The 27,611-nt window shown below is 34.3% G+C and overlaps 2 protein-coding genes and 1 long non-coding RNA gene across 3 annotated transcripts in view; all 3 read left to right on the top strand.

Annotated features, from left to right (window-relative positions):
- Nucleotides 1–27,611, top strand: part of LOC149411987 (uncharacterized) — a 143,402-nt gene that overhangs the window by 103,034 nt on the left and 12,757 nt on the right. The window lies entirely within an intron of this gene.
- The window catches only part of LOC149411986 (ferric reductase 1-like), a 114,490-nt gene that overhangs the window by 74,122 nt on the left and 12,757 nt on the right, over nucleotides 1–27,611 (top strand). Inside the window, exons 3-9 of the mRNA XM_089646467.1 lie at nucleotides 5,886–6,011; nucleotides 9,614–9,790; nucleotides 10,826–10,995; nucleotides 14,148–14,319; nucleotides 21,082–21,196; nucleotides 22,650–22,729; nucleotides 26,650–26,754. Coding sequence (XP_089502593.1) covers nucleotides 5,907–6,011; nucleotides 9,614–9,790; nucleotides 10,826–10,995; nucleotides 14,148–14,319; nucleotides 21,082–21,196; nucleotides 22,650–22,729; nucleotides 26,650–26,754 — 924 coding nt within the window. The 5' untranslated portion in view covers nucleotides 5,886–5,906. The remainder of the gene's footprint in view (nucleotides 1–5,885; nucleotides 6,012–9,613; nucleotides 9,791–10,825; nucleotides 10,996–14,147; nucleotides 14,320–21,081; nucleotides 21,197–22,649; nucleotides 22,730–26,649; nucleotides 26,755–27,611) is intronic.
- LOC149411988 (uncharacterized) lies at nucleotides 6,499–8,283 on the top strand. Its single transcript, XM_089646236.1, has 2 exons — nucleotides 6,499–6,670; nucleotides 7,613–8,283. Exons 1-2 carry the CDS (start codon nucleotides 6,499–6,501, stop codon nucleotides 8,281–8,283), a joined length of 843 nt encoding a protein of 280 aa, XP_089502362.1.

The following is a 27,611-nucleotide window of genomic DNA, read 5'->3' as shown; positions in this document are numbered from 1 at the left end:
GGCTTTTATTGATTTTAACTTTTGTGTGTCTGCGTAGATATAAGTACCTACCTACTGACCTTATTGGCTTTAGGCAGATAGATTTACCTATATATATTTTTAGGTATAATTTCCATTTTAAACTAGTAGCTCTGTGAACAGTTAATATAACTCGCTTCCAAAAAGTTCCTTTGTTTCTAATTTTCCCTTATTTAATAAAACAAAATCAAAATTTGTAATTATGTACCTACTTATGATATACCTACTTTAAACAATATAATATTTTTATGTAATTTTTTGTGTAAATTTAAAATAAGGTTTTATACAATTTGTCAAAAGAAACTTAACTATCTCAATGACAATTTTTTTTCAAACGTACTTCGGACAATTAGGTGTAGGTGTAGATGTACCTACCATTAAAATAAGTCAAGTACGTCCCTTAGCACCCTGTATAATGACGAAATGCGAAAATGTAATTTTTTTTAAGGACACGTGTTCCTGCATCGTTATAATATATATTTGTATTTTACTAAAAGTCTTTCGGGATATTAAGTGATTGGTTAAGGGTCTGCAATCCCGTTTTTAACCGGATTACCAAGAATTTGAAGAGATTCTTAATAAATTAGCGATATTCACTAATTTTTCTCCATGTATATACCTATTTTTATTTTTATTTTATGCTATGCTTTATATTATTATAATTCTGATTGAATATAATGTATATTAATGTCGTTTATTAATATATAATAGAATTAAAATCCCACGTTCCTAATGTATTACCTTGTCTCTTCTGACTTGGAACAACCTTAAATACTGTTTTCAAAGTAAATGATGCGTTTCTGTTGTCCATTGTCCATGTTTGCACTACGATAGGCCATTATTTTTCTACTCGCCTGTGAATGTATTGCATTTAGTATTTACGTATATTCATAACAAAATTGCTAGTTGCTATAAAAAAACAGATTTGTTACTCGCCTCCTAACATCAAAACCTCCTAGATTACAAGGCCGGGAAATTGAGTCAAATCAGCCTCGTAACTTGTATGGGAACATTTAAAAAAATATTTTAATTAACTAAAACATTTTAAGGCGATGCACTACGTCGTGTAATATTTTAAATTGAGCCGCTATCAATAACAACCCTTACGTAGATGGCGATAAGTTTTAAATTCCCGCTTAACACCATCCGCCTGTTTTGATTTATGCAAGAAAAAAAAACATGCCCAAAAGTGCCTTTTATTTTATTTTGTGGATGTGCAGGCATAAATATTTTTTTTTAGATCATTTTATAAATAACTTCATTTTCCACATTATACAATAAAATCATAACCGAAAATGGGTTCGTAAGTAGGAGATTTTGAACTTTAAAGCAGTTTTCATATGCCTTTACATTATTTTTTTTCTGGGCTTATAAAAAGACTTATCTAAAAAATACTTGATTATTTTAAAGGCCAAGATGTATTCTACTCGCAGTATTTAATTAAAGCAACTGAAACATTTCTAGGCGACCGAATTTTCAAACCAAAAACACATGATTTTGCATTACTACGCATGGCATCGCCTTAAGATGTTTTATTAAAAATGAATAAATTTTTGAGGTTTTGCTAACATGCAATATTTTTCTCCTACTTGTCAATAAATAGATATTGGTTTACATATAATTGGTCATCGTCTCATTGGTCATTCCAGCGTTTATAAGACATTAATTAATTACCCTTTCGTCTATCCTATTCTGCATACATGTAATTATTTTTGTTTTTAAATTCATTGTTTTTATGCGACTGATTTTAATTATTAGAAACATCTTAAATTGTTTACCAAATAATAGTACGTCCATCGAATGTGGGCTAATTAATCAGTTTAATCATATAAAATGTAGATACCTGTACAATTTTCTAGTATCCGAAATTGTTATTTTTTTTTAAATTAAACAATTATTACTTCTAACTTTTGTCAAAATTTAATAGACTAGCAACGTTGCTTACATGCAGTTAAACGGAGAAAACATACTGGTATGAAATAATATTAATTTATTAAAAATCTGGACACATTATTTGTTTTCCGGTTAAAATTAGGCCTGTTGGCCTAAATTATCGGTCAAATGTCTAATGAGGACGGCGGAACATATTGTGTTCTTGCAAATATTGATATTGATACTGGCATACTTATATTGTAGCATTCCGTCATGAAATCAATTAAATGATATCCAATGATATCTATTAAAAAATACTTGTTATCGATATATTCTGAATGATTAATATTTTATCAAGAAGTTAGCATGCTGTCACTTTTTTTTAACAGTTAATTTTTCTCCATGTAGAGTACCTATTTGGGGACGATTGACAATATAGTGCCACGCAGGAACCTGCTGCCTACATTATTGTCATATTTACATTCATATGTGTATTCCAGGGATTTAAAATCGCAGCGTATTGAGAAGAATCATCTCTCTTATAGGGAGACTCTTTTATAGATATTTTAAATTTTTTCATGTCTAAATTCGCTTTTCAATCCGAAATATGGGGCATTAATTGATCGCTTAATCGATTCTGCGAAACATTTCAAGTAAGTAGTTTAGTTTCTAAATCAACCGTTTCAAAGTAAATTGAGGGATTCCTTAAAATAGGTACCCAAACAATATTTTTTTGGCTTAAAATGATTGTTTTCCGATTGTAATTATTGGTAAGGCATAATTGTCTATTCCTCAAAAAACATTCACAAGAGTCTGAAACACCATAAATTTAACTAATTTTTTGTGTACAAAAAGTGTACTTTTTCAGGCAGCTATTTTGATCGCTTTTGACAAAACTGAAATGTTTGTTTTATAGTATTACCTACTCTCTGAACATGACGTTGCTGATTAATTCCCAATAAATGCACATACGTCTTCAACTTTAATATTAATTGAATTCCAGTCAAATTATTCGCAATTTAAGAAACTTGTTTATTAATTGCCATCCTTAACATTTTTCTGTGGCATGACGTAATGTGTTCACTGTGACCTTAGAGTTGACTTAAAGTGACCTTATTTCTTGAAACCACGCGAACAGTCTACACGAGTGTTACATTTACAAGAAGGAGATTTTATCCAACGAAGTCCGCTTATAATAATTATGTACGTCGGCTTGACCTCACAGTAGTTGTCGGCCAGCGATAATTAAAACGACCTTAAAGCGAGCGGTGTGTCAATTTCTGAACTAAAAAGTTATGTTTGAAAATTTCAAATAGTATTATAAATAGTCCGGAAGCCGATTTGATTGATTCGCGTCAATTTGATTGGTTGACTTACATTTTATTGATTCGCGTAAATATATTTATTCACGTTAATATTATGAGTGACGCAAATGTGATTAACTCACGCATATTTGATTGATTGACGAACATGTGATTGATTGATGTAAATTTGGTTGATTGACGTATTTTGGTTGATTTTCGTAAATATTGTCACCAATTTGATTGTCAAAATGGTTGATTGACGTCAATTTATTTGATGGACCTAAATGTGAGTGATTGACGTCGATTTGATTAATTGCCGTAAATTTTATTGCGTATAAATTTGATTGATTGACATAAATTTGATTGATTGACATAAATGTGATTGATTGATTGACATAAATTTGATTGATTCACATAAATCATTCGATTCACGTAAGTTTTAGTCGCGATTTTAGTTATATGATTGGTTCTTTAATTTTTTTTTTTACGACATCTTAGCAATTTTTAATGGTATGTTATCTAACGCCTGCTTCTGGATCGTTTCCAATGGGTTGCCCAATCGGTCATGATTATTGGTGTCCAGTCGTCTGGCAGTATTTCTGTGTTTCTGGCAACTGACCAGTCCATCGCAGTTTTTGGGATCTATAGATTCGTCACCCGTTTAACGCTCAGTTAGATTCTCCACTTGGTCATGATTAATTATTGGTGTCCTGTCATCTGGCAGCATTTCTGTGTTTATGGCAACTGACCAGTCCATTGCGGTTTTTGGGATCTATAGATTCGTCAACCTTTTCACGCTCAGTTAGATTCTCTACTTGGTCATGATTATTGGTGTCCTGTCATCTGGCAGTATTTCTGTGTTGATGGCAACTGACCAGTCCATTGCGGTTTTTGGGATCTATAGGTTCCTTAACCTTTTCACGCTCAGTTAGATTCTCCACTTGGTCATGATTATTGGTGTCCTGTCATCTGGCAGTATTTCTGTATTTATGGCAAGTCCATCGCGATTTTGGGATCTATAGATTCGTCAACCTTTTCACTCTCAGTTAGATTCACGGGTTCACGGTATATTTTAATTTCATTTTACAGTTATGGAGAAACTTTGATTATTATTATTTTTTGTTTTACCAGACCTTACCATTGTTCCCCATGTGACTGACTATCAACACGTTACATCTTGACGTTACTCAATCTAACATACTTATGATAATAATATGTAGGTACAATGCAGTGGCGTACCGTGTTTTTTTGTCTGTTTTCGAGATTTTTTAGAGCAAGTTTTTTAACGTTTGGCTGTGATGTTTTTATCTGCTTTATGTTTAACCCTTTTCAATAAATTTAAAAAATACTTATTCAAACTTTATGCTCCATTGTAATATTAATTATGAAAAAATATGAATAACGTTAAAAAAAATTGAAAAGAAAAAGAAACAGAATAAAAAAATTTTGCGATCAGGACTCAACTTCTCAATGGAGTGCAACTTTTAGCATATTTTAAGTTACCAACTCTTTACTCCACAATCCTAATCTAGTAAGTAGTATTTAGGATATTTTTGTAGGACCATTTTCGTGAAAAAAATCACCATAAGGGCGCAGTAATACAATGTAATGCAAATTTGTTACTTTTATTCTGGAAATCAAGGTTGACACGGCACGCCCCTGGTATAAACACGCACACATACTGAGATGATAAATCATTAGTTGCCATTAAATAATATTACGTGTGATCTAGATTTGCGGCAAAACCTATTCATTAGCATTGCGTTTTATTATGTCAGCATACTGTGCTATGTGAGAAGATTTGCTATACTCGTAATTGCTTTTTTATGTTTCGTTCAGGTAGGCGACACATTACGCTATACGCATCATGGCTTGGCCTATTTCAGCGTATCGCTTGCCATATTTGACAGGCTTCATGCTCTCACATAAATTAATATAAAATAAAAATGCTTTGCAATACGTTTTCCATTCCATTTTCCATCTGAATAAACGCAATGGTGCATTTTGATATGTTTTGGTGCATTCTGGAGTACCCCAGGGCTCCAATTTAAGTCCACCTTATGTACTTACATATTTATAAACTATTTGTTGATAATTGTTTAGTTATTTTTTCAAAGAGATGATGTTTTTCAAACTGTTCGCAAAAATATATATTTTGTATTTAAGTTTAGTGAAGCTAAAAATTTCATTTAGACATTTACCTTGGCTTTCTCACCGTGGATTGGTTGTGGTTGGCTTGGGGAGATCCTTTGACTTCTCCAACTGGTCTCTCGACCCATCGCCTTGCGCCGCAGTGGGAGGGATATATTCATATGTCCATCGATCCCTAGATTCCTACCCAACCCTTTTACCTTCCCAGAATTTCCTCTCCTTCATTTCCTTAAAAAAGACCATCCACACAGCATCCCAAAAGATGACGTAGACCCTGAGGGAAATTATTTTCTTAAGGCATCCTGTGTGGGGTTAATGTACAAAATCAACACAAGAAATAATTGCTCGATGCTGGAGAGAGAATTTTTTGTTTGTTTTATGGTTTTATCCTACCGATCATTTTCTGTATTTTAGTTAAGATTTTGAATATGCCCTATCATTGGATTATTTATCGGCCACTTTGTAATTGATTATGTTAGTATTTCCAGTATAATATTTCAATATTGTATTTATGACTAATGTTAGTACTATTTGTTCCAGGTGTGACCTACGTCGCCCAACATGGGGAGAATAGGCGGGTCTCTAGACCGGCTGGCAGTGTTACTGGCGCTGGTGGTCCTATCGGCACATTACACGGAGCAGTATGGATCCGGGGCACCTCCCAAGGTATTACTAAATAAATATGTAGTACGCAATATCCGGAAACTCGAAATACAAGCGGGAAAGTGGTGAACCTACATCACGCGTAGAACATAACTTTTTTTCTTCGATTAGAGTATTTCGATTATTTAAAAAAAGACTCTATTTAAAAATTTTCCGCAACTATAGGGTTAAACAACTCTTGGGGCAGAGTCTACGCTTCGACGCATTTTAAAATAGTACATTAAGTGCTAGTTCAGACACGGCGGGAACCGCGCGGTTTGAGAATCGCGCGGGAACCGCGTGGGTCTTATTTACGCAGGTATTTATATAATCATTCAGACATAATCGCGCGGTTAGTCCAACTTCGCGATTACCGCAACTCAACCGCTAGAAAATAGAATCGTGCGGCGCCCACGCGGTTTTATTACTATGGAGATCTTCCTCAGCGTTCAGTAGCGTTGCGGGCACCGCGCGATCAACACGTCACAACGAGAGCACGCCTGAGCTAGCTATGGATCGCTTCGACACAGAGTTATTTATTGATGAAGTGGAGAAAAGACCTGTAATATGGAATCTTCAGTGTGCGGATTATTCGGATAAAATTGCAAAGAACCGAGTATGGCAAGAGTTGGTGGAAATATTTGGAAATGGTGAAGACACGTTGGAAAAAAAGGCTATTTTAGGTAAGAAAAATTTATTGAAATTATTATATTTTTGAATCTTGCCATGAAACACTCCCTTAGTTCACGAAGTAATGAGCGAATTTATCTCTGATATTTAAAGATGACGGTGCCCCTCTTCCTGCATGCAAGGTATTGAGACTAGTCATTGGTGCAGTATATAAAGTATCTTTATATTTTATACCATCTCTACTCCTCACATAGTTGTGTAGAACGCAACAGGCTTTTATTATGTCTTTGGCAAAGTCTATTTTCACATTTATAGGCCTATGAAAGATACGCCATTTGTTAGCCAAAATACCAAAAGTGCACTCAATGTTACGTCGGGCTCTCGATAACCTATAGTTAAAAATCCTTTTTTCATGTGATAAACATTTGCCTGCATATGGTCGCATTAAATTTTCTGATAAACCGAAGGCTTCATCTCCAACTATGACATAAGGCAGTGGTGTTGAATCTACATTAGATATTGGTTTAGGTTGTGGTATATTTAATGATTTTTCTATCAGTCGTTTATAAAATAAAGAATTTTTGAATATTGCGGAATCACTGCTTTTGCCATAAGCCCCAATGTCAACATAAGTAAAGCAATAATTGGCATCGCAAACTGCTAAGAGCACTATAGAAAAGAAATGTTTGTAGTTATGATACAATGATCCCGAATCGACAGGTTTTATAACTCGGATATGCTTGCCGTCTATAGCACCAATGCAATTTGGAAAATTCGCATATCTCTCAAACTCTTGAGCTATTCTCTTCCGGAAATCTTCGGTTGGTTCGGCCATAACTTTACTAACCAACTTTTTCCACAACGATTTACACACTTCACGGACAATTCCTGTAATCGTAGATTTTCCAAGGCGATAGTTGTAGCTTAATTCTCCAAATGAACAACCCGTACCAAGATACCTAAAACAAGAAAATTAATAATGACATTATTTTCAGGTACAACACTCCAAAAAAAATGGAAAAACATACGGGATTGTTACAATAAAGAATACAAAAAACTGAAAACAACTCCTTCCGGTTCAGGTGCTCGTAAAGGAGCCCAATATATGTATTTTTCAAGGCTTTCTTTCCTGCAGAAGAGTGTAGACAACGATGAAACTACTAATAGTATGAATGAACAGTCAAATGTAATAATAGACGAAGACAATAATAAGACACATCAATTAAACGCCAATGCAACCGAAGCCACTGAAGTAGGTCCCCCTAAACGAAAGAAAAGAAATATACCAGAAGAACGAATAAGTGATTTAATTGAAAAAAGCATTGAGTCACGACAAAGTTTTGAAAAAGGACTTCAAGAAAATAATATTTCCAGACAAGATGACGATAAACTTTTTTGTTTATCGTTATACAAAGAACTGAAAAAAGTACCAGAAAATCGACGTTTAGCGACCAAAATTGAATTGCTTCAAGTTATACAAAAAGGACAAGCTTTACCACCGTCTGTTCGCATCAGTGCTCACCTAATACATCGTATTGGCAAAATCAACAGTATACAACTCCGCAAGGATATTTTACTACAAATGGATCAACTTCTGCTGTTATTCCGCCTGGGTCACCATCGCCATCATCTCAATATAGTACTGCCTCGCAGTCTTCTACAATAATAGAAAATATATGTGCTGATTTTAATGAACAATAAATAAATATCTTACCTCAAAGTTACTACGAGTTTTTCTTCTGGTGACACGCTTGCCCTCATATGTGTTTCAGAGCTCAAAATATCTTCCCTGATTAGTTTAATTAGTTCATCAAAAGATTTTATTGACATTCTTAAATAGTCAAAAAATTTCCTCTCAAACATTCTTAAATTGGAATATAGCGTTACGAATTGGCCATGTGTCAGTCGATCCCTTAATATTGGATGCACCCAATACTGCCTTTTCCTTCTTTTCTTTATTTTTTTCTGGAGCAGCCACAGACACGCTAGTTCCTCTTCGACTTCCATCTTGAAACTGATCGCTAATCGCTAACTAACCGCCGATGTTTGAACAGTCAACATTTTTGCGGTTCAAACCGCACGATTTTATCAATCGCGCGGTTATCGCCGTGTCTGAACAGGCCCTAAACAGCTGGTATTATCGAATTTGTTTTTTTTTTTTTAAATTGATCTAAAAATCCAATTTCAAACTCGATTTACTTGAAAACGAAAACTCAAATTAAAAAAGTTATACTACCGAATCGACACATTGGCATCACCATTTGGGGTATGTTGTAAGGTTGAAGGGAGTGGGGAAGGAAAGAAGATGGAGAAGGCGAGTTGAGAAGTTGAGAAACGCGGTTTAACCCTTAAATGCCTGATTTATTTATTTTTCTGGAAAAAAAAATATTTTGTAGATATTTACATGCAAATGCAAGGAAATATAAAGAATTTTATATTTTTGTAATTTTTTAATGATATTTGATTAAAAAAAAATTGTTGCAGTTTTACAACACCATGTATTTAATAAAAAATAATATGAACAATTTACGTATGAAAAAAAAAATAAAAAAACTAAAAAAAATTCTCAAAACTAATAATTATACCGGAAAAATACGAGTTATTACATATAAGTATTGTATTATTGTATCTACTTACCTAAGAAAATCAAAATAATAACAGCAAAACAAAACTGTAATTCTAACCTCCAACCAATTTTCGAGAATCTTCACTTTGTTAAAGAAAAAGTGACATTTGACATTCGCGAAAGAAAAAAGAGGTGATGCCACTCGATAAAATATATTACCGTGAACTTGATAATTCTAAAACGGCATGTATTAAGTATACACCAAAGAGTTAAAGGTGGTTTGAACAGTATGTTGCAGTTTTGCAACAGTATGCATTTAAGGGTTAAGTAATTTTAAGCAATATTTAGATTCTGAATGGTGATCTTTCACCAGGGCGATACTGAGAGTATGTAAATGAATTTTAGCATTTTTTTAATGTTATATTTCCAGGCGTGTGAGAAAATGCTTCCACTCCACAACAACATTCAGCCGCAGACGAGCGTGGCCCCATACATGGTGCGACCCTGGGCCCCGCAGGTGCACCAAGGGGGGCGCCTCAACGTCACCCTGTTCAGCCCCACCAGCGTGGCCATAGGGGGCTTCTTCCTGCAAGCCAGGAGTGTGCAGGTTACTATCACTCATTTATTAATTTCTTAATTCATTATTTCATATCTTCATTCATTCATTCGTGTCTTAATTCATTCATTCATGTCTTCATTAATTCATGTCTCCATTCATGTCTTCATTGATTCATGTTTTTATTAATTCATTCTTTTCTTCATTAATTCATATATTCATTCACTCATTCTTTCATTCATTCATGTCTCTGTTCTTTCTTTTGTGTCTTCATTCTTGTATTAATTTGTTAATTCATGTTTTCATTCGCTCATGCTTTTTTTTCACTCTTCATCCTGTCTTTTTTCACTCGAGTCTTTTATCATTCAAGGCTTCATTCTGTCTTTATTAATTCATCCATATCTTCAATCATGTTTTTATTAACTAATATATACATTTATTTGTATCTTTACAATTCATGAGGTTCTTTTTAACTATGCAACAAGTCTAATTTTGACTGTTACCACCATTATTCCACTACAATTATACTACACCATGAGATTACTAAATTTTACCCATATATAGCGAACACAGCTGCTTATGGTGAATCGATTTTATGGTGAAACTTATAGGACAAAGAGTGCAGAGAAAACGTGGTGGAGACTATATCAAGCGGCATTCTCATGCACAATTTATACTCCTGAGGCTTTTCCTCTTCTAATTCTTTGAGGATCATTACAGACTATCCCAGTGAAAAGCTGTGCTGTTTCCAATTCCTTATCCAAAGTTTTTTCATTTTATTAATTAGTTTGTTCTCCAGCAATTCCAATACATCTAGGTATAAAAGTAATAATATTTTTCAATAAGTCGCTCGGAACTTGTATGGCGTGTATCCACTTTCGCAGCGTTTGAACTCCGGTTGAATTATTATATTGTCCCATTGTCCTGTCTTGCATGGTCGAGGATGTACACAGAACTGGGACATGACAGTATTGTCCTGTCTTCTGTATTGTCCTCTTGTGAACTCAGAATTACACCATAGAGTAAAAACGTTATTATAATTTTTTTTCTAACATAATTTATTGGAACATTGAAATAATCTTCTAGGAAAACAGCAAGATCTTGGGAACATGGGCAACCTTACCTGCAGGTCTTACGAAGATAATCCAGTGTAGCGCAGAGGGGGATTCAGCCACCCACACATCCCCTGCGGCCAAATCCAACCTGGTGTTTACATGGACAGCTCCGTCAGATTTCCTGGGGGCAGTCAACATCAAGTCAGTTACAAAGTTTTGATTATGATAATCTTGAGATCTATGTATAAAAAAGCCTTTTTACGAATGTCATCTAAAAGGTGGGGTTAAAATGGTCATTCTGTGTTATACTTGATAACTGCTCACGCGCATTAGTTTGCAATTTGATGGGCTGAAAATCTAAAAGGTGGGGTTAAAATGGTCATTCTGTGTTATACTTGATAACTGCTGACGCGCATTAGTTTGCAATTTGATGGGCTGAAAATCTAAAAGGTGGGGTTAAAATGGTCATTCTGTGTTATACTTGATAACTGCTCACGCGCATTAGTTTGCAATTTGATGGGCTGAAAATCTAAAAGGTGGGGTTAAAATGGTCATTCTGTGTTATACTTGATAACTGCTCACGCGCATTAGTTTGCAATTTGATGGGCTGAAAATCTAAAAGGTGGGGTTAAAATGGTCATTCTGTGTTATACTTGATAACTGCTCACGCGCATTAGTTTGCAATTTGATGGGCTGAAAATCTAAAAGGTGGGGTTAAAATGGTCATTCTGTGTTATACTTGATAACTGCTCACGCGCATTAGTTTGCAATTTGATGGGCTGAAAATCTAAAAGGTGGGGTTAAAATGGTCATTCTGTGTTATACTTGATAACTGCTGACGCGCATTAGTTTGCAATTTGATGGGCTGAAAATCTAAAAGGTGGGGTTAAAATGGTCATTCTGTGTTATACTTGATAACTGCTCACGCGCATTAGTTTGCAATTTGATGGGCTGAAAATCTAAAAGGTGGGGTTAAAATGGTCATTCTGTGTTATACTTGATAACTGCTCACGCGCATTAGTTTGCAATTTGATGGGCTGAAAATCTAAAAGGTGGGGTTAAAATGGTCATTCTGTGTTATACTTGATAACTGCTGACGCGCATTAGTTTGCAATTTGATGGGCTGAAAATCTAAAAGGTGGGGTTAAAATGGTCATTCTGTGTTATACTTGATAACTGCTCACGCGCATTAGTTTGCAATTTGATGGGCTGAAAATCTAAAAGGTGGGGTTAAAATGGTCATTCTGTGTTATACTTGATAACTGCTCACGCGCATTAGTTTGCAATTTGATGGGCTGAAAATCTAAAAGGTGGGGTTAAAATGGTCATTCTGTGTTATACTTGATAACTGCTCACGCGCATTAGTTTGCAATTTGATGGGCTGAAAATCTAAAAGGTGGGGTTAAAATGGTCATTCTGTGTTATACTTGATAACTGCTCACGCGCATTAGTTTGCAATTTGATGGGCTGAAAATCTAAAAGGTGGGGTTAAAATGGTCATTCTGTGTTATACTTGATAACTGCTCACGCGCATTAGTTTGCAATTTGATGGGCTGAAAATCTAAAAGGTGGGGTTAAAATGGTCATTCTGTGTTATACTTGATAACTGCTGACGCGCATTAGTTTGCAATTTGATGGGCTGAAAATCTAAAAGGTGGGGTTAAAATGGTCATTCTGTGTTATACTTGATAACTGCTGACGCGCATTAGTTTGCAATTTGATGGGCTGAAAATCTAAAAGGTGGGGTTAAAATGGTCATTCTGTGTTATACTTGATAACTGCTCACGCGCATTAGTTTGCAATTTGATGGGCTGAAAATCTAAAAGGTGGGGTTAAAATGGTCATTCTGTGTTATACTTGATAACTGCTCACGCGCATTAGTTTGCAATTTGATGGGCTGAAAATCTAAAAGGTGGGGTTAAAATGGTCATTCTGTGTTATACTTGATAACTGCTGACGCGCATTAGTTTGCAATTTGATGGGCTGAAAATCTAAAAGGTGGGGTTAAAATGGTCATTCTGTGTTATACTTGATAACTGCTCACGCGCATTAGTTTGCAATTTGATGGGCTGAAAATCTAAAAGGTGGGGTTAAAATGGTCATTCTGTGTTATACTTGATAACTGCTCACGCGCATTAGTTTGCAATTTGATGGGCTGAAAATCTAAAAGGTGGGGTTAAAATGGTCATTCTGTGTTATACTTGATAACTGCTGACGCGCATTAGTTTGCAATTTGATGGGCTGAAAATCTAAAAGGTGGGGTTAAAATGGTCATTCTGTGTTATACTTGATAACTGCTCACGCGCATTAGTTTGCAATTTGATGGGCTGAAAATCTAAAAGGTGGGGTTAAAATGGTCATTCTGTGTTATACTTGATAACTGCTCACGCGCATTAGTTTGCAATTTGATGGGCTGAAAATCTAAAAGGTGGGGTTAAAATGGTCATTCTGTGTTATACTTGATAACTGCTGACGCGCATTAGTTTGCAATTTGATGGGCTGAAAATCTAAAAGGTGGGGTTAAAATGGTCATTCTGTGTTATACTTGATAACTGCTCACGCGCATTAGTTTGCAATTTGATGGGCTGAAAATCTAAAAGGTGGGGTTAAAATGGTCATTCTGTGTTATACTTGATAACTGCTGACGCGCATTAGTTTGCAATTTGATGGGCTGAAAATCTAAAAGGTGGGGTTAAAATGGTCATTCTGTGTTATACTTGATAACTGCTCACGCGCATTAGTTTGCAATTTGATGGGCTGAAAATCTAAAAGGTGGGGTTAAAATGGTCATTCTGTGTTATACTTGATAACTGCTCACGCGCATTAGTTTGCAATTTGATGGGCTGAAAATCGGCATTTAACCAAGACCATTGTGGAACGAACTATTATACTGCCAGGATTCTCTCTTCCTCGGAAGACTTGGACCCCACCAAACCACTAGCGGTGCAGTCACAGTCGCCTATATATATGATGCGCAAATGGGGCCTAAAAGACTAAGAATTGTGTAATGCAATTACCATAACACATCGCGGAAGAATGCCCCTTCACTAGTTTCCCTAATGCACTTCTTTACTGAATCAAGGGACTCCGATGCCATCGTTTGGCTGGATAACTTTAGCATCACACTTGAACCAACATCAACTCACCTCCACCATACAAAGAAGAAGAACCACAAAGGGACCTTTAAAATGTCAAAAATTCAAAGTGACCCCCCCGATAGTCAAATTCGATATCACTTCTTTATTGGTTTTATTGCAGTTATAATGTAGTTTCTTTGTCCTTGTTGAGTTCATTGGTTTTATGTATTTTCATTATCATTATCACATATTTACAAACGACTACGATTTTTCCAGAGCGACAGTAGCTGAGAAATACGGCCAGTTCTGGGTTGGCATTGGCTCCACCCTGGTAGAAGTGGTAACGCGCGAGACTGAAATCACATCCACACCACCCCCAGACACGACACCCACCGTGCGGCCCGCTAGAACCGAACCTACCTTCGTTAGGACTACGGAAGCCGCACCGGTAAGCTGAATAAATACAACTAATCTTCTTAGTCGTTTCCTAATTGCTGAGGATCATGTCACTTACTTCAATTTCCCTGGTGGATTTTCCTATTTTCCAAGGCTCCTCCACTCCTCACAGTCCTGTTGTGTCCTGCGTGGAGAAATATGATCACTCCAACGCATTGGTGATTTTTCTCTGCATCTCCTGCCTTGAACTTATCAAGGTTCAAGATCTCAGTTTGGCGAGCAACATGTCGAGAACACAAGTAATACACCTACTTGAATGTACAGGTTAAATACTGCCACTGAAAGATAAACCGATAGAAGTATGTTGTGGGCGTGCGGTGTGCCCAGAATAAGGGCAATTAAACCTTATCTCAGATTAAAATTGATTGTTCGAAATTCTTTCTTGAATTTGATTAACTTGTCTGGAGCCTAGGAATCGAAAGGTTCTATGTAAATTGATGACATCACTTTTCTTTTAAATTTGTTTAGGATTTTCTTAAAATGTTCAATCTGTAACAAGCTTTTTCTGTAATCTTAACTATAAAGCAGAAAATGTGTATGAATTTATTCTTTAGATATTCTAAATGCGTGTGACATTTTTATATTGTTTGTTACAGGGAGATAGTCATCATAAGGTAATTACTTTAGTATTAAATTAAAGCAATATGTTTTAATTGAGTGAATAGATTTAAAGTTTATTTTGTTGTGTGATTAAGTTTTGCACTTATGTAAAGTTTCACTATATGCCTTTTAAATGTGATGCACATATGTACGTTGGCAGTCAGCAAGCTACATTTGGTGAGAGAGAGAGAGATAGATAGCTGTAGTACTGCAGCACATCTTTTTCTACATATATTTACGTAGGTTAAAATTTAAAATAGTACCTACTTTACTTTTAGATAAAAGCACAATATAATTGAAAATATAACTGCAAGTTTCTGCATAATTGCATTGCGTTTGCATCCCTTAACCTAATCCAACAAACAGAGCCAACAGCAAGTAATAAAAACAAGAGCAATAGTGAGCATGTGGATTAGGCCAGAGTGGTAAATACTCTCAGTATCGCCCTGGGAAAAGACCACCATTCAAAATAGAAACAAAGCATTAGAAATTTAAGCCATGTTCGTTGATCAGATCTGTCAATAGCCAGGTACTTCCCAACCACCCTTTTTCCCTTTCCAAATCCCTTCAGCCTCGCAACATACCCTAATAGGGTTTTTAGTTTTTTTTTTTGTTATTTAGTCTTGAAAAAAATTGTTAAAATTTATTTATTTATTTAGAATTTACGGCACAAGTGCCATTTATACACAAAGTTTTTATTTTATTTTTTTACATATACATAGTGCAGTATTAAATTTTGATGAGAAAAATTAAAGAATTAAATTAAGTTAAAACATAACAAATGAAATAACAGTAAAGAAAGAAGCAATGACAATAGCCTGTTATGTAGTGACCTCATTAAAATAAGTGGCGTTAAGGTTAAACGCAACGCTCGTTGTATTCTACGTGTTCACAGATGGCATTAATTAATTAATTTTGTTTAAATACGCTTTTGCAAGGTATTGCTTTACAGTATTAAGACAAATTATTTGTTGGCGCCCTCATATACGCAATATGAATATGAATAAATAGTTTTGTCCATATAAAAACTCAATTCTATCGAGAAAGGCATACAAATACAATATTGGATTGAATAATCGGTAGAATATTGTATTTGTGTGCCTTTCTCGAAAGAATTAAGTCTTTAAACGAACAAAACTATTGATTCATATTCATATTGCGTATATACGGGCGCAAACAAATGATATGTCTTAATATTGTAAAGCAATACCTTGCGAAAGCATATTTAAACAAAATTAATTAATTAACGCCATCTGTGAACACGTAGAATACAACGAGCGTTGCGTTTAACCTTAAAATGTGTTATTAGTGCAGCTTTATACTTTACAAGGGGAATATTAAAAGTGTCTGCGATTTTAGCATAAAAGTTCCCAAGTGTGTGCAATCTATTTATAACTGAGTTATATCCTGAGACTGTGGTATAATTGTCAATAATGATTTATTTATTTTATTTTTATGTTGACGAATAAATTTTCTATTACGATTTAAAATGTGTCATTTTCAGTTTGCCGCCGAAATGACACATTCGATTTTATTTGTGAATATGGCGGCATTGACGCCACGACATTGGGTAATGCTGGAGCCAGTTGTTTTTCCAGCCAGTTGCATTTTCTATGTCATAGTGATGGTGTAGCCATTCGGAACTGTTTCGGAATGTGCAGTTTTAGATCGTTTTTAAAATCAATAATTATGAATGAAAATATAAAAATTACACATTTTTAGTATGATGCTTCCAAACTTTTTTAACAGTATTTATAGTTTCTGTAAATATCCATAATCGCTGCAATCCCAAGTTAGGACTTAGGATTGTTTATATAAAAAATTCACCAAAAGGTTGCAGTTTTATTTCAATTGTATTTGCTTCTGTCAAAAAGTCATAAAGTCAAAAACCAAAAATTCTTTTGCTGTATATGTAATAGATGCGCCAGACTTCTATTATTTGTTTATATTATGTCAGTTAATATGTTTATATATTAATAAAATAATTAAAACGCTTTGTTTTTACCACGATAATCTTTATTTTTTATATAAAGTCAACATGTTTCGAGAACGATGTTCTCTTCATCAGGACAATTAATGTACTAAAAACTAAATTGTCAAGTATATAGAGACAGGTGTGGCTAGAAAAGGAAGTAGTGTGGGGGGGGGGTGTGTTATTTTATTAATAAAATGGTGCCACAAAATGAAATTGCAAAATTTGAAGAAGTGTTTATTTATTATTAAAAAGGATTATATAAAATTATATTGTATTTTACTAATTATTGCAGAAATATAATTGATGCATAAAATATTCTTCTCGTAACAATACAAACATTCAGTGCAATCCTTTATTACAGATTGCTTTACGATCCCACTGGCTGTCGGTAAATGATTGACAATTAAATGCTGTATAATTAGATAACAACGCATAACACTTGTTTATTCATGCACATCATCCTCTGTTAGCTGCATGACATCGATATACCTGTGATTACATTCAATACAGACACACAATCAATATTTGAAATACGATGTAAACGAAAGGCATGGAGATATACAGGGTTTTCCAATAAGAGGTGTTATTTTGAATAGCCCGCTATTTCGGTAGATGTTACTTTTGAAGCAGTTATTTTTTGATATTTGACAAGTAAAAATAATAAACTACGCCATTAATAAAAATGGAACGATACACGCTTCAACAACGCATTGAAATTATTAAAATTCACTTGAGTGAATCAAATGCAAATCATCTTGAGTGATGAGGCCCATTTCCACCTTGGTGGCTTCTTCAACAAGCAAAATTGTCGCATCTGGGACTCGGAAAACCCAAGAGTTATTGTTGAAAAGCCTCTCTATCCTCAACGTGTGACTGTTTGGTGCGGTTTATGGTCCGGCGGAGTCATTGGACCTTACTTTTTCGAAAATGAGGCTGGAGCAACAGTTACGGTGAATGGATTGCGCTATCGAGAGATGATTAATGATTTTTTATGGCCGGAATTGGATGGTATTAATCTGGACAACGTTTACTTTCAACAAGACGGCGCTACGTGCCACACAAGCAACGAAACCATTGATCTTTTACGATTGAATATCAAAATAACACCTCTTATTGGAAAAATAAAAAAAAGACTTGCATTACAATTCAATAATTATGTACAATATAGTTGGGACATGTACAAATAGATTGGTTTATAATATTCATATAAAAACATTGAATAATTCCATCTTTTCCGCCATTGAAATGAGGCCGGCGCAAAAGGTATAACTACCCTTCCCGGCGTTAAGCATAAATCGACCGAACGGGTAGAACTACCTTACCTGGCCGAAGTGTGTTAATAAGGGGGTGTGTTAATCTGTCTAAATTTGGATAGGCCTTTATAATATATATTGTATTTTATTTTATTTTTGTATTGTAAAGTTTAACATTTGGCCGAGCAAAATTAATGTCTTAACTTTACACAAGAAACCCTGATGAATAACAAAATATTAATTTAATAAAAATGTTGTTTGCGCTTTGTCAAGTCACGTAATCACTTCAACCTAATGTTTAAGAATAATTTTGCACTATAGTGATCCATGGGTCCATCATTACATGTGTGACTCATCTGCCCTTATTTTGGACACTGTAGTGCTGTCCAAAACGTTGGCTAAAGAAGGAGGTAGCACAACATGGCATGACACCCCAAAAATAAATCACTTTAATACTTGGCCTTATTAAAAAATAAAATAATAATAATAATTGTATCACACTTTATAAAAACAACCACTTTAGCTTAATGTTCCCTTTATAGAGCACTTATCTGCTTTGCTTTTAAGCAAACTTATTATGATCATCACCAGATAATATTGCACTACATAATTATTATATTTCAAATTTAGTGAATGTTAAAGCAGTGCTCCGCAACCTTTTCTCACCTACGACACACCAAATTTCTTCCTAGAATTCCGCGGCACACCTAAAGCTAAAATATATAAATATTAAATTGATACACAAATTTTACAATAATTTCTTGTTTTTTATTTGAAAACTATACATACATACATATAACTATAACATATTTATTTTTACGCAATCTTCATAATTATTATAAAATAATAATAAATGAATGAGCGATTAATTGTTAAATTAACCTGCGCTTGTTTCAATGAACACAAAAGTTTTATATTCGGCTCGATTTTTGACAGCGCAACCCGAAATTCTTGGTCAAGACCTTTTAAGCATGACCGCTTATCATTTTTAATTAATACAAGCGTTGAAAAACTTTGCTTACATAAATATGTCGTTGAAAATGGAAGTAATGTTAAGAATGCTTTGACGGAAATGTGAGGATATTCTTTTTTAACGTAAATCCAGAAAACATCTAATTGATCTTCGGAGAAGTGAAGTTTTAATGTCATGTCATTATTTAAATCTGTAAATTCCACTCGGATTTGCAGAAGCATTGCTTCCGTAGAATTTATTGCATTGGTTGCAAAAGGATTTCGAATCCAATCGTATTGTTCCGTATTAATGGAATAAAAATACTGACCAAATTTCTGCTAAAGCATACTTAAATGTTGTTGGGCCAGATCCACAGTTAATTGTTTGTTTTTAATTGTACTATGTTGATCTAAGTTGATCCTTTGGTAAATTTCCAAATATCCTTTTTGCAACTCTTTCTGTCATAGTTCGTTATTAAGATCATTCAAATGCTCGAATATATCAGCCATGTATGCAAGTTTGGCTATCCAGTAATTATCATCGAGGTACTGATATCTGATATAGTTTGGGCATGTTTTGATGTAAAAGAAACTCACACACCTCGTGACGAAGCTCAAACAATCTAGCCAAAACTTTGCCTCGGGGTAGCCAACGAATTTCAGTATAAAACAATAAAGATTCATATTCGGCTCCCATTTCTGCACAGAGTGTTGCAAAGATTCGCGAGTTTAGGGCTCTTGATTTAATTATGTTTACGATTTTAATGCATTCATTCATCGTGTTCAAAAGTTCCTCTGGTAAATTTTTGACCATCAATGCTTCTCGATGTATGCAGCAGTGTGTAAATTGTAATGTTGGATTTTTTTGTTTTACATAAGAGACAAAACCCTTTTTACTACCCGTCATTGCCGCAGCGCCATCCTTGCAAACAGCAATGCAATTGCTCCATTTAATTTTATATATTTTGAAGAAATCATCGGTTACTTGAAAAAATTCTTCACCGGTAGTTCGCTCTGGAACCTCCTTACAAAATAAATTATGTTCTTTAATAAAGTCCTCGTCAACGAAAAGTACAATAGCCATCAACTGTGCTTTATTTTGAATATCGGTTGTTTTGTTGATCTGAAGCGCAAATTTTTCAGTCAATAACAGTTTTCTAATCAGTGTTTCTAATATATTGTGAATACGTCTTTTAACAGTAACTGCAGACAATGAAAAATAGACAATATTATGAAAAATATTTTATCATTGTGTATTAAATACATAATGAAATATTGTAAAATGTCAAATACATTGAATTTGACCGCGGCACACCTGTGTCCGGCTCACGGCACACCAGTGTGCCACGGCACACCGGTTGCGGAGCACTGTGTTAAAGGATTCTAATTTTGTAGTTGCCTTTAGGGCTTGGCCAATAAAAAAAATACATCTGCAAAGCATAAAGCAAATTTCATTTCATAAAAAATTATAATAACACTATCATTCTACATGCGATTTTTTAAAATATTTAAACACATTATAAGACAAAATTGTGTCAGCTGGCGTACTAAGGAGTACTAGATCGTGAGAGGATGACATTACAAAGTTAATACCAAAGAACGTAAAGATTAGTACACCGGTTGGTAGCCGAGGGGGCTTTCAATCATCTGCGATCTTAGTCCTCCATAATTTCTCAAGCCACATTTTCCGCATTTAATGATGGTAGTTGGAGGAATTCAAATATCGTCAGGTAAAAAGAGTGTCTTACGTAAAAAACAACAATATATTACCTGCGACAATATCTCAGCTTGTTATTGCTGCATGCAACCTTTTTACTTTAGTTCAATCATATCAGTTGACTGTATTTTCTTATAAACACCACCTGTCTAAATTTGGATGGGTCCTTATATATATATATTAATTTGCATCTTTCACTAGATTATATAGTGTAATGTTTGTTAGTGAAGGAATCAATAAGTTTTGTTGTTTTTGCAGGTGAAGAACGATCCTTTCTACGAGGGATGTGGAACTATTAAGCTGTGCTTTGGTTCAACTGCCACTTGCCTGGCCAACCAGAACTGCGTTGCTGCTGTATCTGTCTTAGTACAAGGTTAACTATTTTTTTATACAACTTTTTATAATTCTACTTAATACTTCGGCGTAGTTTGGTAATAATCTGATACATAAATGCATTTTTTGATAATTTCTGTTCTGTAAAAATATGGTGTAACTTCTGTTCTGTAAAAATATAAAAATAAGTGGGAGCACTCTACTCCATTTCATAAGTCATGTGGTGCGAGCGGATTCCATAACGCTCACTGAGAAATGTCGTCTGGGAACATCAATTATCTACAAACGCAGAGCGCGAATGTTGACCATTGTATTGAAATTTCTCTGAAACATGAGCGGTGCCAATCAAAGCCTTGGAACTCTTTGGCGAGGTGGAAATACCCGAACACATTACATATATTTGTCGCGCCGTAGTAAATAGACTGACAATAGTTTTAGCGCACCGGTACTAGAGCGTAAAATTTATTTTCAATTGATAAAATCCTGAAAACTGTATTTAATTTGAAAATGCCCTAAACACCATGATCATGTGATGGAATGTGAACAATCATAATGGTTAGATTTGTCGAAAAATGCCAAAAGATCTTAACCTAGGTACATATTATTAATATACTGTTTCACACTAATCAGGTTATTCTCAAATACCATAAATTTGCACCTCAGCATTCACAATCAATAAACCTAACCTAAGAATTTTTCAATGAAAAATAAATATGCTTCCACAAAAAAATATTTTTTTGGGAAAAATTTTTTTTTTGAAAAGAATAATCTATCTCTTTTACTTCTAAAATCATGTAGAATCACCTCCTAATGTTTGTGCACTTTACCGCCAGACACCACCGTGTATTTCTATTTTTTTAAAAGAAAGACTAACATTGCCAGGTTACGAATAACCTGACAATATTTGAAAATCTCCTAATACGTAAGTGGAAAATATTGCTTGAGGACTTAACTTTCTTACTTACACTTAAAAATTGCATAGTTAATGCTGAAGAAATACAAAAAAACTGTTCTAAAACAAAATAACTGGAGACATTTAAATCTCATGTTCTTCCCCTTGTTCTATTCAGTTCAGGAACACATCGCCACGACGCAGCGCCCTAAGTATCCCTATTCTGCGCTAGTGAGTTTCTACTCAAATACTAAAATGAGGTGTTAAGTTAAAACCTTTTGTATTAATATAAATACAAAAGAGTTGGGACAAACATATTTAGTGAGGTGGCGGAACATTGTATGTTTTAGTACTGAACACTAGTTGCTTTTGACAACTTTGCCTCACTGGATGTCTTCCTTAGTATTTTCAATGGAAGTCGGTCTTCTTGCATTCTTAGTGCATGACCAAATCACCTCAATTGGTACTTTTCTATGAAGAGTACCAGGGTTCGATGTAAAGCCTCGAATCATCGAGCTTCTTATTTGATCCCATTTGGTAAATCCAGAAACTCATCTCTAAATTATTACGCCTTTTAATATTTATATTTGTTTTATATTAGGTGACATTTACACATTTGAATTGAAGGGAACCGAGAGCCCGGGATATGTAGCAGCTGGTCTCTCTGCAGACAAAAATATGGTAAGCAAACATATTTAATTACACTTACCTACTTACATATATGTATATACAGCAGGAGCAGTCTATGGAATTATTTACGTTCTCAGAGACTTAACCTAACACCCACAACGAGACGACGCACGCATGGAGCGAGTCGAAATACATAGGTACCTATACTTATGAATGCGTTAGAATTTCGCGCATGAGCATTCAGTCCCGCCTGCCTTGGACTTTGGGTATAATGCACAGAATAGCATACCCTCTTAAGCAGGGTACTCATCTAGCCGTGTAACGTAACTGATACTGTATCAAGTGAGTACGTAGGCGCGAGCCTACTGCGAGCCGCTCGCGGGTGGAGCGCAGTGTGATCGCAGCGAGCCGCCGACGGCGGATTCACTGCGATCACACTGCGAGCACTAAAGGCGGATCCGGGAGCTCGTAGCTGGATACGCGGTTACCGTGGACGAGCCGTACCCACTTGCAGATTGATACAGTATCAGTTACGTTACACGGTGCTACACTCTTGGTGAGTACCCTGCTTTACGAATCGAGTGGATTGTTACTGACCATTACCTACTGACAGTTTAGCTTGAATGACTGAAGTTGAACTATTGAAACATTGTATTATTGTATATCTTTCGATAACCTATTTAATTTTGGATTTGTAATGTTTAAGGCTCCGTAGTAAGCGTTCAAAGATGGTTTGAAAGCGAGATGTGTACATACGAATGTATTTTTCTAATCGAAATTAGAGGGAGCGCGCTTATATTAAAAAACGATAATAATTAAGCGAAAATGGTGATAATATTTAATTGAATACGATTTGTTGCATTTAAAGATATACTGTGAATTTTTTCATGCTTAATAACATAACAAAATGTATTTAATAATGTTCGGAGCTTACTTTGCGATTTTTTTCTATCGAGGGAATTTCAAATATAACAAATGTATAGATATTATCTTCAAAAATAACTTTTTTTTTTGGAACTAACATACAGAGTAACTAGTAAGAGTTAACGAGAAACTTGTTATAAATCGGTAGAAATTGGGTAGGCGGGGGCTTAATAATAATATTTGGATGATTTATATAGCGCCGTTTTTGTGCAAAATCACCTCAAGGGCGCTGTTTTTTTTTTTTTTTTTTTTTTTTTTAATGTATATTTATTTAGTTATAAGAGTTTACATCTTATACCTAATATATTATTTTCTATGACTACTACAATATTATTTACTTCTTACATACTAAAATTTAGATTTAACAACATTGAGACATAATCCACGAAAAACTGCAAGACTTTTAGCTTCCTTAACAATTACCGGGAGTTCATTGAACATTTTAAAACCTTTATAATAAATATTGTTTTGTGTTTCTGATAAGTGTGTTTTAGGAAGCCTAAAATCGTTGCAGTTTCTCGTAGGATATAAATGAACTGCACTATTAATTCTAACATTCTTTGACATATAGTCAGGTAACATTTTATTTTTTAGCTTATAAATAAACACTAAGGTATTATAAACTAATCGTTGCCACACACTTAAAATATTGAGTTGACGTTGCATGGTTTTTATTCTGGTGTACCTGCTACAACACAGTATTGACCTCATGCCTCTGTTCTGGATTACTTCCATTCTCTTAATTTGGGTTTTGTTACTTAGAAATATTACACTTGTACAATAATTTAGATGGGATGCTACAGTGGTATTGTAGACCAATATCCTTGTTTTAATGTCCAATTTTCCTTTTATCCTACTTAAGAAATTAACCTTTTTCGCCATTTTTTTATTTAAAATTTCAAAGTTAGTGTTAAATTTTAACTTGTTATCTATTATGATTCCCAGGTATTTAATTTCTTTTACTTCTTCCATATTTTGATTGTCTATATTTAGGACAGTATGTACGTTTAGTTTTTTCCCTAATACCATAAACTTACTTTTAGTTACATTTAATTTCAATTTATTTATGTTTAACCACTTAGATAATTCATTAAGTTCATTTTGTATTTTTGACAACGCATCTTCAATATTATTTGCTATAATATATAAAAGTGTGTCATCTGCAAAAAGTTTGATGGAACAGTACTTTAAGCACTTCACTATATCATTAATATATAAAATAAATAGGAGCGGTCCCAAAACAGATCCTTGAGGAACTCCAATGTTGATTTCTTGTTCTTCAGAGATAGTATCTCCAATTTTGGTTTTTTGTTTTCTATTTTTTAAGTAATCAATAAACCACTGCAATTCATTAGCACGGATTCCTATGTCCTTCAATTTCATTATTAGTCTTTCTCTGTCTATCGTTTCAAAAGCACGTCTAAAATCCAAGAACACTGCTATTGTGATTTTCTTCTGATCCATAGCTGTTTTCCATTCATTTATCACATAATTTATTGCTGTTTCACAGGAATATTTATTTCTAAACCCAGATTGTTCTTTTACTAGGATGTTATTTTTTTCTATAAATTTACTCATCTGTTCTTTCACAATGCATTCTAGTAATTGTTCATATTTAGGCAATCCATTTATTGGTCTGAAGTCTTCGAAATTTTTAGCATTTATTATTTTGGGCACTGGTGTTATTATGGAGGTTTTCCATGACTGCGGAAAAATTCCCTTAGTCAGAGATTCATTTATTAGTGCAACTAATCTGTCACCTATAGCTGGCAGTGCATCTTTGATTATGCTTATAGTAATTCCATCCGGCGATGATTTTGGTTTCATTGTTTTAATGATTTTCATTAAATACTCATTGTCAATTTTATTAAACCTGAAAATATTTTTATTCTCTCTTTTTTCCGATGATTGAGAAGAGGTATCTGCGACTAATGGAATACTCTTATTTATGTTTTCGACACTAAGTACAAAATTTGTGTTAAATTTTTGGGCTATTTTAAGTGTATCATCTTCAACTCCATCTGGAAACCGAACTTCCTTAATGTTTTCCCTCTGTTTGCCGCTTATAATTTCTTTAAGTGTAGTCCACATTTTTCTTGAGTCACTTTGAGAGGTAATTATTTTTTGCCTGATATACGAATTTTTGGTATGTTTTATTTCTGTACTGTACATGTTTCTAAGTTTCTTATAAGTTTCCCACCTTTCTTCAGTGAATTGTATTTTACAGGCTTTATAGGCTGTATCCCTTTGTTTTTGTAGAATATGTAGGGATTTCGTATACCATTTATTTGTATCTTTTAATATAATATTAGTTAAAGGCATTAGCTCATTTACTACTGTTTTCAGATGTCCTACTAGTTCATCGGCTTTTCCGTCTAAATTTCCTTGGGTATCGCAGATCCATTTTTTGTTTTGTAATGCTGTACACAATGTATCCTTATTATAGTTATTTTTTTTTCTATACGTTATATTTCGTATTCCCTGTGGCTTCGGACTTGTGGTCGTTTCAAATATTGTTAATATATTTTCGTGGTCAGATATTTTTGGAGTATTCATAACATTAACATTCAAGTAAAGAGTTGCAGAGCATAAAGGATTTATAGAGCTAATTTGATGAACTATTTTTGTAAGTAGTTATATAGCCTATAGATTTGAATATTTCATAGTAGGTATTTAGGTAGATGCATACCTATACATATTGCCTAGCATCCCTTCGACATAAAGTCACTGACCGCCACTGATACAGTGTACCCACTACAGACTAAGAAAATTGTAGATCGACTCAGGGGTAGGAGAATAAGGGTGAGGGAAACAATCCAAGCTTCGAGTCTATATACGCTACGGACTACCAAATTTAGAAATACAAATGCCGGCGAATTATAAAGCTTTATTTTGTTACATGAACTAGTAAAAATAATGGCAGATTATAGTAGCTGTCAGATAATCGAGCTGCGAATCACTGAGAGAGTATTGTATAATGTACATCATCTGCTGATCATTTAATTTATCATACATACATCATTAAAACTAATTTTTCTTCATTTCAGGGAGATGACAGTTCTATGGAGTGCACGCAAGTTAATGGAAAGGTCACAGCTTACACATCCTGGACCTACCCTAAGATTGATCCCTATGTATCGCGAGAGAATGTGGTAAGGATTACGTACTGATTTTTCTTATCTTAACTATAAGGGTGGATACACATTAAGCTGTACTCATCATGGCGTGGCCTATTTCAGCATATCGCTCGCCATACACTACCAATGTGAATGTATGGCGAGCGATATGATGAAATAGGCCAAGCCACGAGAATATAGCACCCTTATAGCATGGTCTGTCACAGTCGTAAAGTGGAGGAAAATTTATTCTTTCGTCACTATAAAAAATTATCTGAAATTGTGCTCAATGATCGGTAGTAAATGTCTTTGAACAAACAAGTTCATGGCAAGTTAATATTGGCATCTATAATATAAATATTGAATCTGTCTATGTATTTAAATCCGTAGAACAGGTAATAAATCCTCACACTAGTGGCACTGGAGATGTGTAATTTGTTATGATTTATGCCAAAGTGTAAACCATTTTTTTTTGTAATGTAGTAAATTAATCATTAAATAGCCCAACACTGACTAACTTCAGTTTATGGAGTCGTATTACAAAGTAGTCTTTGATTTCAGACGAGGAAATAACGTATCTTAATATCTTTCTAGTTTCTAATTTCGTCACTTGCATTGATTTTTTATTTATGAAAAAGCACATCGCAAATTTCGTGTCAAATGTCATAATTTATCATTTTAAAGAGTCGTAGTACCATATTTATTCACAGGAAAGCCTCATGACTTATTTTTTATTGTAAAGAACGCTTATTTGGCTGGAAAATATAATAAATCTTTAGAATATCGTTGTATTTCTTCATTATATAATAATTTTTATTAGAGAGAAAAAAAAATCATTTTTCTGGATATATGTAGTTATCCTGGGTGGGGAAACTGCGTAAGATAGATATGTA

This window comes from Hesperophylax consimilis, chromosome 24 (assembly GCF_061612785.1).
Source record: "Hesperophylax consimilis isolate HC1 chromosome 24, BYU_Hcon_1.0, whole genome shotgun sequence".
NCBI classification, from domain to species: domain Eukaryota; kingdom Metazoa; phylum Arthropoda; class Insecta; order Trichoptera; family Limnephilidae; genus Hesperophylax; species Hesperophylax consimilis.
The sequence above is the reverse complement of the archived record's forward strand: the minus strand, read 5'-3'. Positions and strand labels throughout refer to the sequence as shown.

Excerpts from the sequence above, each read along its gene's own strand:
- LOC149411988 (XM_089646236.1), top strand. The coding sequence starts at position 6,499 with ATGGATCGCTTCGACACAGAGTTATTTATTGATGAAGTGGAGAAAAGA. Across the intron at positions 6,671-7,612 it reads GGAAAAAAAGGCTATTTTAG|GTACAACACTCCAAAAAAAA; the intron begins GTAAGAAAAATT and ends CATTATTTTCAG.